This window comes from Rosa chinensis, chromosome 1 (assembly GCF_002994745.2).
Source record: "Rosa chinensis cultivar Old Blush chromosome 1, RchiOBHm-V2, whole genome shotgun sequence".
Taxonomy (NCBI): Eukaryota; Viridiplantae; Streptophyta; class Magnoliopsida; order Rosales; family Rosaceae; genus Rosa; species Rosa chinensis.
The window spans coordinates 14,104,368-14,120,401 of NC_037088.1; the positions used below are offsets into that span (position 1 = coordinate 14,104,368).

A 16,034-nucleotide genomic window follows, 5' to 3' on the forward strand; every position below is an offset into this window, starting at 1 on the left:
TAGTAAACAATGAGCAGGCCACCGCATGTGCTATAAGTGAAAGTGCATATGAGGATTTTCTGAATAAGATACTAAACATGAGTACACAATTTTTGTCCAGAATAAGGCATGTCAACAAAGGATAAAGGCAAGGAAAGTATGTACATTTCACTAGAGACTGTGGTCAAAGGATACTAAGATCACAATTTTCTCAAACAACAGTGGACATTCATTCTTGTGCCTTAGTGCTTAGAACATATCCCAAGTGCATTTCTCAACATCTCAAACCTAGCAGTGTCAAGGGGCTTAGTGAACAAATCAGCAAGTTGATTTTCAGTGGGAACAAAGCTTAATTCAAATATGTTTTGTTCAACTAAATCCCTAATAAAATGATATCGAAGATCAATGTGCTTTGTTCGAGAATTTTGAACAGGATTCTTAGTGATGTTGATGGCACTAGTGTTGTCACAAAAGATAGACAACTTACCTTGAGGGATACCATAGTCATGAAGCATTTGCTTCATCCAAAGCATTTGCGTGCAACAACTCCTAGCTGCAACATACTCAGCTTCTGCAGTAGAAAGAGAAATGCAATTTTGTTTCTTGCTATGCCAGGCAACCAGATTGTTGCCTATGAAGAAACATCCCCCTGAAGTACTTTTTCTATCCTTTAAGTTTCCTCCCCAATCAGCTTCAGAATATCCTGCAATTTCTATGTTAGTGTCAAAGGTATAGAAAATGCCACATTCAATTGTACCTGAGATGTATCTGATGATTCTTTTGACAGCTTCCATGTGTGATTCTTTAGGGTTAGCTTGAAAGCGAGCGCACACTCCCACACTATAAGATATATCAGGTCTGCTGGCGGTGAGATAGAGCAAGCTGTCTATCATACTGCGATACAATGTGTGATCAACTGATTTCCCATCCTGGTCTTCGCTCAGCTTAGTAGTGGTACTCATGGATTGCTCACTGTCTTCTTAAATTCAAGACCAAATTTCTTGATCAAATTTTCAGCGTATTTTGTTTGAGAGAGGAACAAACCTGTGTCCATCTACTTTACTTGCAATCCAAGAAAAAAAGTTAGTTCACCACACATGCTCATTTCAAATGCACTTTCCATGACATATTGGAATTCTTTGACAAGGTATCTGGAAGTGGAGCCAAACACAATGTCATCAACATATACTTGGGCAATGATAATGTCATTTTTGGTTCGTTTTACAAACAATGTTTTATCAATAGATCCTCTAGTATACCCTTTTCCCACAAGATGAGTGGAGAGCCTCTCATACCAGGCTCAGGGAGCCTGCTTTAGTCCATACAAAGCTTTCTTAAGCCGGTAGACATGATCCAAGTTATGTGGATCTTGGAAACCTGGTGGCTGTTCCACATAAACTTCTTCCTGAAGATTCCCATTCAGAAAAGCAGTTTTGACATCCATTTGAAACAATTTGAACCTGAGATGACATGAAACAGACAGAAGTAATCTAACTGATTCTAATCTAGCTACAGGGGCAAATGTCTAGTCAAAGTCAAGACCTTCGACCTGAGAGTATCCCTGAGCAACTAGTCTAGCTTTGTTCCTAATCACATTCCCCTTTTCATCACTTTTGTTTCTAAAATCCACTTGGTTCCTATAACATTGCATTTATTAGGTCGAGGTACCAGGTACCACACATCATTCCTAGTGAACCGATTTAGCTCATCCTGCATGGCACTAATCCAGTTATCATCTAATAAAGCTGCCTTAATATTTTTTGGTTCAACTATGGACACAAAACCAAAATGAGATATAATGTTCATGCTTAGCAGATTTTCAGTAATAAAACATAGCAACACATTCCCTTCACTTACCTCAGAAGTGCTTACCTGAGCATTGACTCTACTTCTAGTTGTCGGTCCATCTGTCAGATTTCCGATGATATCTTGGATATCTTGAGAGGAGTGGTCCTTTTGAACTTGCTTGAACCCTTTCCTTTGGATGGGAGCTGGTTCAAAAATGTTGTCAGGGATTTCTTCTTCCTCTTCATCAGTTGAAGCTTCTGCATCTATTGGTGGTGTGATAGAGGAAGGTGATGGATCTGCAAATGATTCTTCCTGTTTTACACATTGACCATCAATAGAGACATTAATGGATTCCATAACAACTCGGGTTCGTTTATTGTAAACCCTATAAGCTCTACTGTTTAGAGAGTATCCCAGGAACACACCATCATCACTTCTAGCATCAAATTTACCAAGGTGCTCTCTATCTCGTAAGATGTAGCAAGGACTGCCAAAAATATGAAAGTGTCCAACATTTGGCTTTTTACCTTTCCACAGCTCATAAGCTGTTTGATCAGTACCTGGTCTGAAAAATACTCTGTTTATTGTATAACAAGCAGTACTTATAGCCTCAGCCAAAAGTTTGTGCTCAAACCTGCAGCATGTAACAATACTCGAGCCATGTCCAGCAATACCCTATTTTTCCTTTCCACAATGCCATTTTGCTGTGGAGTGATTGGAGCTGAGAACTCATGCGACACACCAAGCTCATGAAAATAGTTAGAGAAAGAGGCATTTTTGAATTCAGTACCATTATCTGATCTTACTCTCACTATGCTAGTATTTGATGACTACTTTTCAATGATCAATTTTTGACTTAAATTTTTAAAAGACTCAAACGTTTCAGTCTTGTCTTTTAAGAAATTTACCCAGGTGTATCTTGAGAAATCATCTACAACTACTAGCAAGTAGCTCTTACCTCCAATACTTTCAGATTGAGCTGGTCCCATGAGATCCATGTGTAACAGTTCCAATACGTTTGAGGTTGTTGCAGAATTCACCACTCTGTGAGGAGCCTTGGTTTGCTTTCCAATTTTGCAATCTCCACATATCTTATCAGTTTTGCCCTTTAAATTTGGTAAGCCTCGGACACATTGCTTGGAAGATAATTTCAGCAAGTCCAGATAGTTTACATGTCCCATCTTTTTGTGCCAAAGTTCAGGTTTCCTCTGTGGTTTTTACAGACAAACAAGGCTGCAAGCTGGAAGATTCATTAGCTTGAATATGATAACAATTATCAAAAGATCTCTTACCTCCCATAATGCCTTCTCCTTTCTGATTTAAGACCAAACATCTCTGTTTGTTAAACCACACATCTTCATAGTCATCAGCCAATTGGCTTACGCTAATCAGATTTGCAGTTAATCCTTCAACGAATAATACATTCTTGAGATTAGGTATACCTGGGGTGTTCACTGTACCTCGTGCCAGAATATTTGCTTTCCTTCCATCTCCGAACGTGACTGATCCAGTTGTGTTCTCATCTTCAAATGAAGTAAACCAGGTTTTGTCTCCGGTCATGTGTCTAGAGCAGCCACTGTCGACATACCAGAAATCTCGTCTCTTGTCAGCTAATGCAGTCAAGGCTACCAAACAAGTAGCCTCAATGTGAGGGTCTTGTTGAGTTTCGCTTGCACAAGCGAACAGACATGTATTATTAGCTTTATCAACGTAAGACTGAAGGCATTTGCTTTCATTTTTCTTGGTCCAAACGACTTTTCTTCTTTCAGTTTGAAAGTTTTTCTTCGAAACAATTTCAGTTAATCTGTTAATGAGTTCTTTTTGTTCTTTAAGTTCAAAACTTAGAGATTCAACAGTGCATTTTTCTTGAGAAAGCTGTGAGTTTGAAAATCTTTCATGACACCTAGGTCTGATATGACCTATCTTACCACAGTGATGACAAGTAGGAATAAAAGTTCTAGAGTTTGTGTACCTGTTCTGATCAGTGGAAGACTCTTGATTAAGTTTTACCTGAAAGTTTTGATTCGGTTGACCTTCCTTCACATTTTTGACAGAATCATCAGTGGAGACTTCTTTCTTTTCTACAGAAGGTCTTGATGCTCTTACGAACTTGGTACATTTGGAATTTTCTCCAGTGTATCCTAACCCACAAGTGTTATGAGGAGCTTTTCCTGATCCGAGTAATTTAGACATGGAAATAGAACTTACATCGAACTTGGTGAACCTTTCTTGAGTCGATTTTAACTCCTCTTGCAATGCCTCATTTTTAGCCAACAGTTCCAAGTTCAATGCTTGTTGTCCTTTAACTTCCAGTTCCAGCAATTTGATCTTGTTGAGGTACTCATTCCTTTCAGTCTTCCATGTCACTAATCCTTGGTCACCTTGTAAATCTGCTGATTCACTTACATGTTTGCCTTTCTCCAGTATCCATGTAGATTGTGAAGACTTCAATAATTGCTCCATTTTTTCTTTTTCAGTTTTAAGAGAATCTACTTCCTTTTCCAAACTCAAGTTTCTTTGTAGGGTTGCCTTTGAAGCTTTGTAGAGTTGTCTGCAGCGGACATTTGTTTCATCATCAGAGAAAAACTCGTCACTATCAGAATCAGGTACAAGTGATGATACAAGAGCCACGTTGTCAATTTCTTGAGACTCATCATCACTCCAAGTTGAAAGAAGAGACTTGTTGTTGCTATTTTCATGCTTCCTATTTCCACAATCAGTAGAGATGTGACCGTAGCCACCACATTCATAGCATTTAGGTTTTCCTGAGTGATTTCCTTTGAAGTTTCCTTTTCCACTCTTGTTGGTGTAGTCATTATTGCTACCACTGCCGGTATAGGTATTCTTTCTCGGAGCATTTGAATTTCTAGAAGAGTTCTTGCTTTTGAGAAATCTTTTGAATTCCTTTGTCAGTAGGGCAAGATCTGGTGTTTCCTCTTCCTCCTCTGTTCCTTTCACAGCCTTGAAGGCTACACCCTTTTTTTTCTTCTCAGGTTTTAGCCTCATCTCATAGGTTTTAAGATTTCCAATGAGCTCATCGAGTGGATACTCGTCAATGTCAAAAGAGTCCTCTATGCTGGTGACTTTTGAATGAAACTTTTCTAGCAGGGCCCTGAGTATCTTTTTAACTATCTTATCTTCATCAAAAGGTGCTCCCAGACTACGACACTGACCAGAAATTTTAAGAATTCTACCATGAAAATCATCCACGGTTTCATCATCTCCCATAGTCATGGTTTCGAATTTAAATATGAGTGCTTGCAGTTTCTGTGCACGTACCTTTTTGTTTCCTTCATACGTAGTCTGTAGAAGATCCCATGCTTGCTTGGCAGTGTCACAGTGACTGATTCTCAATTTTTCTCGTTCAGATAGGGCTGTGAAAATGCTATTCTTAGCCTTGAAATCTGCCTGCAAATCACGAACTTCTTCCTCAGTCCAATCCTTCCTCGGTTTGGGAGTGGCAGTGGAAGAGCTTTCTCCTTTTGCTTTTGCCATAGGTATAGTCCAACCATTTTCTACAATATTCCACACATGTTCATCTTGAGCATAGAGATATGATTTCATGTATATTTTCCACTGAGTGTATTTTTCACATCCACCCTCGAACCATGGAGGACTATTTATAGATCCGCCAGCAGCTCTATCACGTGAATGTTCCATCTTTCCCGGGATCACTAGAAGATTCTAGAACCTGCTCTGATGCCAAATGAAAATACTAGATGGAACCAATATTAGAGGAAACTTTGCATATCTAAGTTTATCCAAAGAAAATATGATTCATAACACTGAGATTTGCTAACGCAGTGTAAACCTCTCCACTGAGGAAACTTCACTGCGTGGCTTTTAACGTAGCCAACACGAAAAGGCAATGCAATATGAATCAATAGAGTTTACAGAATACAAGTAGTGTTGTTCATAACAAACACTTTCACTTAGCAACACATGCTAACTTGTTTTACAACTGTTCTAACTCTTTATACAACGTTCTAGATAGTTTATCTTCAACCTTCCTTGCTCTCAAATGAATCACTGATCTTGAGAGTAAATATGAATGATTATACAATAGAATACATGAAACAAGTAAAGAGGGTTTTTCAAAAACTGATTTGAACAAAACAAGTAGTTCAAAAGAGAACAATTTTATGCATAAAAACCCACACCTAACTTCAGTTTTTGAGACCTTTTATAAGGGAGAAACACTCCCCCTTAATCGAATCTTGTCTTAATTATCATTTAAGATAAATATGGAAAGGTTAAAAACTGTTTTTTGAATATACAATCGAACTTTCCTAACCAAGATCAATCAATATCTCAAATTGATATGCATGATAATAAAACCCTTTAATGCAAATGAGAATATTGTATCAATCTAACCAATATGCATATCAATTAAAATCATGCAAAATGATATGGACTGAATACCATATTTAAACTCAAGATCAGAGAATCAATTCTGCTTGATCTTCTCTTCACGTTCCGATTCTGTGATCTTCTTCTTTGTTTCCTTGAAAACCCGGGATGACAAGAGAATTATTCTCCAAGTCCACTTCATCTTTTGTTTTCCTTGTGACAATGGGAAATCATGCATTGAATGGTGATAGCCCAATATACTTACATTTTGTTTTTGTTTTTTTATCCCCTTCTCACCCATAGCCGATCCAGTGCCAATGATATTTAACTTTTTTGAATAGGAATTAAGATTTCTCGATGTGTGTATATTACTCCGTTCTATTGTATTGTTCTGGTCTCACCATTGTATTGTGCACTTTGACTTTTGTTGTTACTTGTTTTTATTTATATTCTTTTATCCAAATCCTCATGCCCGGACTGTCTGAAGCCCGATTTTTTTTACTTTCTTTTTTTTAACAGCTTGCTAGGATATTATATCTCCATTACTATAAATGGAGGCGCTAGCTCTTTTGGTGTTACAGGATTTCACCAAATTTTAAAGTGATCATAATACCCTTTAACTTAAAATAATTACTATATAAAATTTTTTAAGTGATTATATAAAATAATTATTATAGTAAAATAAAAAACAAAAGAACAAAAATATGAACAAAAAATTAAAGTCGTGGATGACAAGGAAACTTTCAGATTCATCAATATAACACGTACGTGTATTGCACTGTGTGAGATTAGTTATATTTAAGAGAAGAGAGTTTGTCAACCATAACATATTTTTTTTGTATGTATATACCCTTTACATATTAAAATACTATGAAAACCATATTAATTAGAAAGGGTAAACAAGTAAAATGGTTTTACATTAGAAAGTGTAAACAAGTAAAACCACAAATAATATTTCTCTCAACCTAGTCTTCTACGGCACCCTAGCCCTAGCCTCTTGCTATCGCTTCCTCCTCTCCATGGCCTCAATAGATGCCGTCACAACAAGCTTTGCTGCTCCTCTTGCTCTCGCAGCGGGTGGTAGCGCCCCGGATGGTAAAGATTAGCGGTGGTCCTGTGTGCAGGTCCTCCCAATCTTTTCTACTTGGCAAACCTTCGATCGAGGATGACAATGATGTGCCTCTTGTCGCTTTGAAGAAGAAGACGGGTAGACCGCCGGAAGTAAGAACAAGAGCCAACGTCCCAGTAACTGCAATTGGAGGTTCGGTTTCTAGCTCTAGAGATAAGGGCAAAGGAAAGCCTAAAATGTGTCAAAAAAACATCGGCATACGACGTACAAAAAGTTCATGCCCCTCTCTATCTCTAAAGATAGGATGTCCTAACCACCCAACAACTATTCCATCCCCGTTGTCCATTGAGCCCGCTCTGAATAATCCCCCTTTTGCATGATTATTGCCGATGTAATCATAAAAAAGCTAGTTTTTTAGGAATTTTAGACCAAGCTTCAAATAAACTTTGATTTTCGGCTAAGCCAGCACCAATTCTTCGATAAATTTTTTGTAGGCTTTCCTGGTCTCTTGCCTACCACTTGAAATTGGGTCTTCTATTACTTTCTTCTTAGTTTACTCTAGTGTACACCAATTGAGGTCTCTAGGCGACTAGGTTTACTTTTCAAAGAGGGGTTAGTAGTGAAGACTTCATTTCATGTTGTTTAGGCTCAATAAGTGAGCATATGTGTTAACAGTGAGGGTCACCTGTCTTTTGCTTGGCGGCTTGTGCCATTTAGTTTTTTTGGTATGAGATAGCATCTGATGTACGTGCCTTCTGGTTATGGATAAGTAATGAAGTTATCTATTTTCTAAAAAAAAAAAAGTAAAACCACAAATAACAGAAAAAAAATTATAAAAAAAGGACTAAATACTGTTTACTCCCTATACTAATAGGGTCTCGACGTTTTAGTCTTTGACTTTTCAATTTCACCAAAATAGTCCTCGAACTCTCAAATTTCATGCAATAGGTCCTTGCCGTTAGCTTTCCGTCAAAAACTCCGTCAAATAGCTAACGTAGCATTCATTCTACATTAAATATCCATTATGCCCTCACACTTTTTTTTTAATTATTTTTTCTATCTTTTTTTATTTTTTCTTTTTACCTCTTCTTCTTCCGCATCCATCTCCTCCTTCATTTATCTGTTTCTTCTTCTTCTTCCAAAAACAAACCTAGCTCTCTTTTCATCTCTAGGCCTTCGATGACGCCATCGCTAACACCAGCCAAAACGGCGACGTTTCCAAGTAATTTGTCAAAGAATTCAACGCCCCTGTCAATGTTCCGATAAAAAACAAATGGCGGAACAGACCCCGGAAGTTTACTAGTTTTGCTTCCCGTAGCAACACCAGATCTAAGCTCCGACTGCGTAGCGCTCTCTGCTTCACCATCGGTGGCCGAACCCTCTTCTGGGACATAACCCGACCCAGCCCATGTTCCTGTGCCGGAATCAAGGCTCGCGTTACTCTTCAATTTGGGGTTACTTGCAGAGGAACTTGTTCTCCGGAGAAATCCCAGAGTTTCTATACAGCTTGCATGATTTGGTCGGCTCAACTTGGCCTCCAGCAACTTTTCAGGCTCGATCTCACCATCGTTCAAAAAATCTCACTCGGATAAGGACACTGTACCTCGAAAACAATAAGCTTTATGGGTCTGTTCTGGTGTTGCACCTCCCCAACATTTCAAACAATTTGCTAAATGTGGTTGTTTCTTTCAATTTATGTTCTGGTGGTTTTTTTGTTTGTTTGTTGCTGTTTAGATCTAGCGTTATTTGGCACTGATTTGGGGTTGTGATTTTCGTATTGGTTTGGGTTTTATGGGTCTGTTGGAGTTCGAATTGAGCCGAATACTTTGCAACATCAGTTGATTTTTTGTGATTCTTTAGATTAGGTACTGCTGGTTATGGACGATTGTTTGGGTTAGTTTATTTTGTTTTGGGTTAACTAGATAGGCTTTGATGAGTGTAGTTAGATCTGTGAATTTGGGGATATGAGATTGAGTGATATGTAAGTTTTTTACTTTTGATTCTGGTCATGGGTATGCATTCTCGATCCAGTGGGAAGATGCTGGAGGGTGCTTCTGGATAATAGTGGGTCTTATAACAGACGGAGATAAATAAAGGAGGAGAGAGAGCAGGAAAAGGAAGAGGAAAAACAAAAAAATAAAAATAAAAAGAGAAAAAAAAATTAAAAAGGGTAAGTGAGGGTATAATGGACATTTGGGGCGAAACAGATGCCACCTTAGCGATTTAACTGAGATTTTGACGGAAAGCTAACAGCAAGGACCTATTGCATGAAATTTGAGAGTTCGAGGACTATTTGGGTGAAATTGAAAAGTTAGAGACTAAAACGTCGAGACCCTATAAGTATAGGGAGTAAACATTATTTAGTCCTAAAAAAAAAGACATGATAACCATCTACCTTATTTAGATAACTACCTTTACTCCCACACCCATCGCACGTGTAGAAATTTCTTGTATATATTAAATGAAAGCTCAATATTCATTGCATGAAATCAAGACTTTTCTCACCCAATTTGTTTTCACGGAATGAGGGGATAAAGCTAATTGCAAGCTTCAGATGTTGGGAAACTCTATTTTGTTGAAGACAATTGCAATTCCATCTCCAAGTTGGTTTCCACCTTCAATTTGCAGAAGCTCAACACCAAATTCGTGTCCTACTACGTTTTGGATAAGGCATAGTGAAGGCAGTAAAAAATGAAGTAGAGTAGTTGTGAAAAAGAAAAATAAAAAGAATAATAAGTAAAAAAAAAATGGCAGCTAGACCTCTGGGAAGCTTTGGGCTTTTGAGAGGTTTTTCAATGGGTGTTCATATCAAAATCTAGTGCTCGAAAGTAAAAGATCAATGCATGTCTTAGGGTGTTAGAAGAAATTTGAAGAATTATGACCTCAGAGTTCACTCGACACATTGAGGTTCCCCAAATCAAATTTGGGTACTAAGAAGACTCTATTGGGTGCCCATAGTAAATTTGGAAAAAGAGGCTTGAAAACTGTGAAATGCTCTCACGAAGTTCTCTTGATGCCCCGGATGTCCAAATCAAAACGCCCAAAGTTCGGTTTCGTTAAAATTTACTTAGGATCCTAAAAAAAAATCCTTTTGGTTTAAAACCAAGAAAAATCCAAAAAAATACCCAAATTTCTGAATCACAATGGTTTGATCACTTCACAGGGTATGTAGGCAATCTGAATTTAAATATGGATGCAACCACAAGTCCACAACTTAAACCGAATCCCTGGTTCTTTTTAAACCAAATTCACCCAAATACCTAACCAAAATTTTTCGACAGGTTATATATATGTTGAAACCCCAAAGTCACAAAAACTTGAACTACGAATGGCTTAATCCCTCCCGGGGTACATAGGCAGCCTGTAAAACCACCCAGGTGCAGCGACAACTTTTCACAAACATTCACATCTCCATCTATCGACTTTGTATTTGTAATCAAAAGGTTTTTCCTTGAAAGGGGGGATTGTAATTAAGAGATTATCTTTTTCTGAATGGGTCGAATTTGACAAAATAAAAGCTCTATTTTCATCAATAAAATAGACCAAAATTGCGTTAGGTATGTATATTTATAATTTTGCTAACATAATTTTTGGCACGCTTTTTGGGACCCATTTCCCCTTTCATCTCCTTTTATGAAGCTACTAATTTGTTGTGTGTGCTTTTCGGAAACAAATCAATGGCACCACAAGTTATAGTTTTCTTCCACAAGCTTCCAGCAACTGCTGACTACCCAAAGTGAACTCGGTCACTGCACGTCATTCGTGATTGGCCATGCTCTTGTTATTCATACCGCCGTAGAACCAAAGCTTGCTGGAAAGCAAGACAAGGTAGTTGTGAAGGCTATCAAGACTCAGATTGTTAAAGCCTCCTCCAAGAATGCTTTGAGGAATCAAAGAAAGATAGAGCCAGAGCTCAAAGGAAGAGGGAGGCTTAAACTAAGACAATTGAAGCCATCTTGGTAGAGATTGCCCAGCTAACACCTACTGCGGTGGAAACTAGCCAAAACCCAGAAAGCCTCTAAAGCTTCGAGGGTTCCGAGCTCGCTCATTTCATGGTTAGCACGATACCGGTCTACTTACCCAACATAGAGACCGTGATGGTAACTTTGGCTAAGGGAAATGATGAAGATGACAAAACTTCAAAGGATGAATATGAAGCTCAGACTCCAGGTGAAACCTCACAAAGGTCCACCATGTCCTCACAACAGGCAACATCACAAGAGAGACAAGAGCTTAACCCAAAGAAATTAGTTAAAAACAAGGAATATCCAACATATGGAGATGACTATTATCCAGAACCAATTACCAGCAATATGACTAAGAAGATAACACTTGGTACATCAAGGAGCATATACCACGTATGAGGATGGAGATATGTGTCTTGGAAGGATAATCTTTGATATGAGGCGTCAATGCCAAAGGAAGGCTCCCCACCAGTCTTAATGTCTCAGTTGCAGGATGTAGAAATTAGTGATTCTGGCAATGCTCATGTATTCATGGCAACTCCATCAACCCTAAAGGAGTAAATACAAGAATTAAAAAGGTCAGCTTAGCTTGAGAAAGAGGCTCTCTAGAGGCAGGTCGAGAAAGAACTCTTGGCTTCTAGACTTGCTGATATTGAGGCTGAAGCAAAAAAGTGATTGGCTGAAAATGAGGCTGAAATTGTTGACCTTTTGACAAAGTGTGCTTTCCTTATGAATCAAAAGGATAAGGACAAGGTGAATGATCATCCCAAAATTGAAATGGGTGGTCCTTCATTCAGTAAAGATAACATGAGTATATTTACACCAGAAGGAATTAAAAATATGATAGATGAGGGAATCTATCATATTCGACAAGTTTGATGGGACAAATAGTTCTCCGTAAAAGGGTACCAAAGACTGACATTCGACAAGTTCGATGGGATAAATAGTTCTCCGCAAGAGCATTTAGCTCACTTCTATTCAGCTTGTGGAGAAACATCATAAGGGGACGCTTTCTTGGTCATTCAGTTCGTCTAATACCTTAAAGGATCCAAATTTATGCGGTATATTCAACTTGAGCTATGGTCCATTCAGACATGGGATGATATGTAAAGAGTAATCTTGGCACAGTTCTTCAACTCCAAGAAGAAAATCTCAATCACTGACCAAGCTGATACAAGATAGAAGGTGGAGAAGCCTCATTCTCCAATGCCTTTATTACAAGGTGGAAAAGCCTCAATCTCCAATGCCTTGAGAAGCTATCTGAGCAGTCTGGTGTACAAATGTGTCGATAACCTTTTCCCAGAAGTTGCAATATATGTTGGCACAGCAGAGCCCTAAAAGATTGAAGCATTGGTTTCCAAACCAAGCAATGTTGAAAGACAAATCTCCCGCTAAAAGTCAACTTCGAAAGTCCAAATTGCGAACAAGAAAAATGACCCTTAGAAGCTAGTTATAAAGAAGGGAGAAAGGATCGCCACTTTCATCAAAGGTGAAAGGAAAAATGACAACAACAAAAGCAACAGTAACAGCAACAACAACAACAATAAAGGAAGGGATGATCGACCTCGAAGACTCTTGCTTAAAGAGAGGAAGAGTGTCAAATATTCATTTGATGACGATGATGTTGATTCAATTTTTGATGAGCTCCTTGCGGCCAAAACCATTAAGCTCCCTGAATCAAAGCGTCCAGCTGAAATGAACAAGACCAATGATCCTTCTGTATCACGGCCTAATTAGTCATACATTGAGGTATTGCTACATCCTCAAGGATATAGTCCAAGAAATGATTAACAATAATGAAATCGAGAGTGAGTCACCATCCCAAAAAATAGCAGCGACAAATGTGACTACGACTGATGTATCAGAATCAAAAAGCGCCTGATCTGTTGCACTTGAGGTTGACAATGAAGTCACAATTGCCGAAGCATCCAAACATGCCTTGTCCTAGAAACCCTACTATCCCAACTCTATATGAACTCATGATAGCACCAAGTTTTGACGTCTAGGAGGGTTCAAATGGTTGGGAAGAATCAGGTGACAAGGGGAAGACTTTAGAGAAGAAGGTCAAGCACCATCGTCTTCCTACCATAGAATCTAATTCTTTAAATACCAAATATCGTGGCAGGTCATTCTCAGAAATTAGGAAGAAAGGAAAGAATGCAACAAATAAGGCTCAAATCTGTAAGACCAACGAGTACAAGCAGCTTCCAAGGGTTCTAATTTCCCTTAGGGAGTTTCCTACCAAAAGTGCTTCTTGAGCATGACTTAAAAAGAGAATATGATGATGAAGAAGTGCTCTAGTGCTACATGGTGACTATTAATACAACTACCACATCAGACACCGAGGCAGATGACGTGGGCACACGCAAGTTGAATTCCGAAGTTGATTAAATCCAACTACGCTCCAGTTTAACCATACCATTAGCTAACTAAAAGGATGGAAAAGTATTATCCAAAAAGCTCAAAGTAAAGATGATCTGAAAAGTGTGCCTGACAAGACTTTGACCATAGTAAAACAGTCCACATTTGAACAGGAAAAAGTTGTGAAAGAACTTCACGAAAGCCAAAAGAGCCTCTACAAAAGTGCAAGTATGACATCCTAGCAAACTTGCAATGTATTCCCACTCTTTTATGTGTCTACAATGCTTTGCATATGTCAAGGAAGTTGAGAGAAGCATTGATCGAAGCCTTACTAAGTCCAGACTCTTATAAAGAGGACATCGTAGAAGTTAATATAACTACACCAACAGTTTGTGCAAATTGAAAAAATTGCATCACATTTAGGAGGAAGGTTTGTTATTGGGACATGAATATCATAATAGACCTCTCTGCGTCACCAAACTTGTGGCCAATAAAACAGTCAACCGGATTTTGCTCGATTGAGGTTCAGCTATAAACCTATTACCTATCAAAATGCTCCACATTATGGGAATGAGTGCCAAACAGCTTTCTCGATCCATGATTAACATTCAATACTTCAATCAAGCTGGATAGAAGGCAAATGGCACTATTGCATTGCAAATGGAGATTGAGGAACTTTTCTCAAACACCCTGTTTCATATAACTGACTCTCCGTTGTCTTATAATGTCTTATTGGGATGCTCATGGCTTTATAATTATGGTGTTGTCTCATCAACATTACATCAATGTTTCAAGTGGATGGAAGATAGAGAGCTCAAGAGGGTTGTTGCAAACACATATCCCTTCAAATGTGAAGAGGTGGGTTATTCAGATGCTAAGTTCTATATATCACCGGAGCTCACTATCGCACAACCATCTAACACTCCTAAAATAGCCACAAATGAGACACTTATACAGGTACTAGAGATAGAGAGGTCAGATGCTCCCAAGCACCTCTGAATCAAGATAACTCTTTTCAGCTTTGTCCTTGGAAAATGAGAAGCCTTCAAGGTTAGAAGTGTCGAAGCCAAAGGTAACTTTCAAATATATAAGAAAAGACCAACGAGAACCTGGGCAGAAATCTATAACACCGATCAAGGACACAGTAAAGACAATCATGACAAGCTATGCACGACCTATTTGCAAAATTGATACTCTATTTCGAAAGGTAGTATCGTGATCACGCACTAAAATAAGCAAAGTCGAAACAAGCGTATTGTCTCTTTCAAGAATACATGCCCGCCATCAACGTCTTCCACTTCACTAAAAATTAAACCAAAAAGGAGGAAAGCAACCTCAAAAATCAACCCCATCAAGATCATGATCCAGCAGGTGAATAGCATGCTTAGGGTAACAATTCTCGAGTTAGTTTCCTCAGAGTCTAGCGTCCTTACAAATCTCGAGAATTCTATGTTTTGAGAGGAAGAGATGGTAGAAAGCTTGTCTCAAATCTCGGCTTTGCAACGGGTTAGAAAAAAGACATCACCTTGTTTGTTAGTCTTTCAACATTTAGCAATTGAGGTTCAGCCTCGAGTCTTAATGTTCCAACGTTTGGGCAAAACGCAATCCAAATCACAAAAGAGCAAGAAATGGAAGCTCAAGATTAAACAACAGAAAATGGTAATTGCTAAACAAGTAGATGAAATATGGGGGAATCATCTTCAACAAATTATGTCTCTATCGAAGAAGATTCCACCCAAAAGAAAAGGGGCACATCTCTAAGTGAAGAGAAGCATGAATTCATCAGCAATGCTTCACTTGCTCCGCCACAAATAGAAGACGGAGGATAAGCGACAATCATTAAGTTTGAAAAGGTAAACCTTGACACAGCTGAAGATCAGATGCCTATATTCGTAATGCTCTTTTGATTCCAGAAGAATTGCAAGACTATAAAGAGCTTGTGGAAGAATATAAAGACGTGTTTGCTTGGGGATATCATGACATGACTGGTTTAGATTCAAAAGTTGTTATTCACAAATTAGCAGTTTCAGATAATAAGCAGTGGGTAAAACAAGCACCAGGATGTTCTCGCCTCGGAATTGGCTACTCAAGTGGACAAACTCATTGATGTTGGCTCTATCCGAGAGATTAAGTGCCCTACATGATTGGCTAGTATGGTTCTCGTCAACAAAAAGAATGGTCAAATCCTCATTCGTGTAGACTACAGAGATCTCAACGAACCTTGGCCAAAAGATGAATTCCTATTATTGATTACAGAACTGTTGGTGGATGCTATGACAGGTTTCGGTTCCTTAGTCTTTATGGATGGATTCTCAAGTTATAACCAAATAAAAATGGCATCTGAGGATGAGGAGTTCATGGCATTTCGTATTCCAAAAAGGGTATATTGTTACACTGTAATGCCATTTGGTTTAAAGAGCGCTGAAGCAACATACCAAAGAGCAGTGACTTATTTTCAGTGATGTGTTACTGTTGAGAGATATAAAAAAAATTATGGTTGCTGTACAGAAAGAAAAAAAAAA

At 38.4% G+C, this 16,034-nt stretch overlaps 1 protein-coding gene across 1 annotated transcript; it reads right to left on the reverse strand.

Annotated features, from left to right (window-relative positions):
• Window positions 1-221: 221 nt before the first annotated feature.
• LOC121053026 (secreted RxLR effector protein 161-like) lies at window positions 222-941 on the reverse strand. Its single transcript, XM_040519335.1, has one exon. It carries the CDS (start codon window positions 939-941, stop codon window positions 222-224), a length of 720 nt encoding a protein of 239 aa, XP_040375269.1.
• Window positions 942-16,034: the final 15,093 nt, after the last annotated feature.